Consider the following 2,845-nt stretch of genomic DNA (forward strand, 5'->3'; position numbering starts at 1 on the left):
GAAGGCAATGACACAGGAATTAAAATTAAACTAACATTTTCACGAGGCAGCCTGAAGAGATTTAAACTGAAAGAAAATACAGAAAAAATACTGCAGAAAGCAAGAGGACATAAAATCAGAAAAAAATTCCTTATACACAGTCAGTTTATATTGAATGCGGATAAACTGTGAGAAAATCTTTCTTGCTGCTGTTGTTATCATCTTCCTCCTCTCCACTTGTAGAGCAAACTGTTTTTATTTTTTTTTTATTTTACATTTCCTGGGCCTCGATGGTAGACAAGTCGTTAGTATTTTTTTATCAAGCGTATTACGATTTTAGTTTCGATATCCATTTTGAAATAGAACGTTTATGGAAATCATGGCTAGCAAAGCATACAAAAATACTGATGATAAATGATATTCGCCAGCTATCTTGGATGATGTCAAATTCGGTTTACCAAGGCTGTGTCTTGCTAACATAATTAGGATTCTACTTCTAAACTTGATTATGCGCTGTTAGGTTTTATTTTTGGTTAATTATACATAAATGCTGCAGTAAATAACTGGATTACCTAAATTGAAAAACAAAATGAATTCTACTTTGGTCTAATAGCAATCAGGATCGCTGTGTTCAGGTTCATATTATGGATACATACATCCGGGTTAGAGGCTTACGTCGACAACATTGGAATTGCCGTTGTCCAGACACGTGACACACAGCAGATCTGAAAGAAGAAAGATCAGTTAATTAAATGACCATATGTCAGAGTTTTACTCAACCGATACCGATTTCAATTACTTTCTTTCATTTCAAATGCTAGTTTGACTTGAATGAAGAACATAATATCAGATGTGGAACAGGGTTCCGACACTCCATCACGATCTGATCTGACATCCCGTTTGACCCCGAGAGGAAGTTGCTCGCAGAGGGCAAATCTATACTAATATGAAATTATCCATAGCATAGCATAGTATATAATATATACAAAGTATAGCATCGCAGAACTAAGGGTTATTTCAAACTTCTTATGAACCCTAAATCTAACATTAAACCAATATAAATTTGAATCAAATTAGTTTGTTTTCACTGATTTACAGACTATTACTAGAAGATTTATTCGAGTTGATTACCAGTCAATTGAAGGTACTTTGATAAAATATGCAAGTGGTATTTAAAATGAGCTTGGCGAACAATAAGTGCAATCCTTAACGAAGTCTAAGTAAACCATACCTACCATGTATTTTTATCAGTATACGTCTTTTCAATTCATTTTTTTATTTCTTTATATTTATATATTTTTTCTTGTTATCATGAATTTTAAATTTTTTTATCCCAATTATCGACTATTTAAAATATTAATCAGCTTTGATTCAGACGTGTTTTAAATCACAGTTAAGGTGCTGTTTTTTTAAACACTAGTTTTAAGGGTTGTATTTTTGGTTTTATATTTTTAGTGCAGTCTAAATGGCATGGTTTCTGTCCTTTTATTTTAAACATTTTCAAACCATTTCATTTTTGTAATCAACAATGTATCGTTGAAGCTTTTAAATTCTGGTTTTACTTCAAATATTTACATTGTTTTACACCATTTTAATCTGTAACAGCTTTGCTTGTATTTTAAACTTTATTGTACTTATTTTAAATGTATAGTTTAGGAGTGATTCAAATCAAATCAAATGCTTTTATTTCCATACAATTAAAGTAATACAATATACGTAAGAAATGCAGAAGTTGTAACAAATATATTGTATCGAAGGAGGCTACAATAAGTTCTGCAAGAAGAATTGACAGAGCTTTATGGCGCAGCCACCTTTTCCAAATATTGAGACTTGACTGGTACCATTTACTTACATTTTATCTAAACTAATAGAATGAGAGAAATGATATACCAATAAAATTATAATAATTCCAATCCAGTTTTATATACGTTTTTAGAAAATACAAGACCAGACACATTATTTTTAAGACTCAAATAGAAATAACTTTTAATTATAACTCCTATTTTTGTTATATTGTCTTTGTAATTTTCATTGGACTGCTTTTTTTTTTTTAGGTCTGTGGATTGTATAGATTTATTGTGATGCACCACACTGCGTGTGCTACTGACGAAAAAGTGTAGATTTCAAATAAATGTATTATTATTATTATTATTATTATTATTATTATTATTATTATTATTATTATTATTATCATATATCATTTATTAGTAGTATAATTATTGCTATTATTCATTTGATCATAATGCTTAATAAGGATTACGTGGTTTAGATACATTTTTAATTATTTGATAGAGTAACTTGAATAAGATAAAGACTACGATTAGGCATAGATTTCCCAGTTGTACTAACTTTAAGCAACAAGTATAGTAACCATATTCTACGGTGACCGAAATACACACAGATTTTTAAAAGCGTATCTGTACACATTTGCTATAATGTAATCTGAATCCAGTATGATGCATTGTTGTATCTAAACATGCATCCTATTTCTAGTATTCTAACTACCCACAGCATAAACATGGTTTGTTTCACTTATTTATAATATAAAATTACACCATTTGCATAATTTTACCTAAGGTTATGTATTTATAATAGGCATATAATGATACGTATTCTTGAAGAAGCATAACTGTTTTTGTTTAAATGTGACATGAAATATAAATATCGTATATTAGATTTGATTTAGAGCATAGGCTATTATTTTTGCATTCAAAAAAGTAATGCAAATCAGTCATTTAAACGACATCGAATGCAATATCAGTAAATAGAACAACAACAGATGGCTATGCATTTAAGATAGAACAATGCTAATTTGACTAGGAATACAAAGCGGATCTAGCGTATCTCATTATATTATATATCATCA

General features: G+C 29.5%; 1 protein-coding gene across 1 annotated transcript in view; it reads right to left on the reverse strand.

Moving 5' to 3' along the window:
* Positions 1 to 21: 21 nt before the first annotated feature.
* The window catches only part of LOC117113145, a 31,192-nt gene continuing 28,368 nt past the window's right edge, over positions 22 to 2,845 (reverse strand). Inside the window, exon 2 of the mRNA XM_033256397.1 lies at positions 22 to 704. Coding sequence (XP_033112288.1) covers positions 651 to 704 — 54 coding nt within the window. The 3' untranslated portion in view covers positions 22 to 650. The remainder of the gene's footprint in view (positions 705 to 2,845) is intronic.

The sequence above is a fragment of the Anneissia japonica genome, unplaced genomic scaffold, assembly GCF_011630105.1.
Source record: "Anneissia japonica isolate Jap-2015-1 unplaced genomic scaffold, ASM1163010v1 scaffold1812_len1207588_cov181, whole genome shotgun sequence".
NCBI lineage: Eukaryota > Metazoa > Echinodermata > Crinoidea > Comatulida > Comatulidae > Anneissia > Anneissia japonica.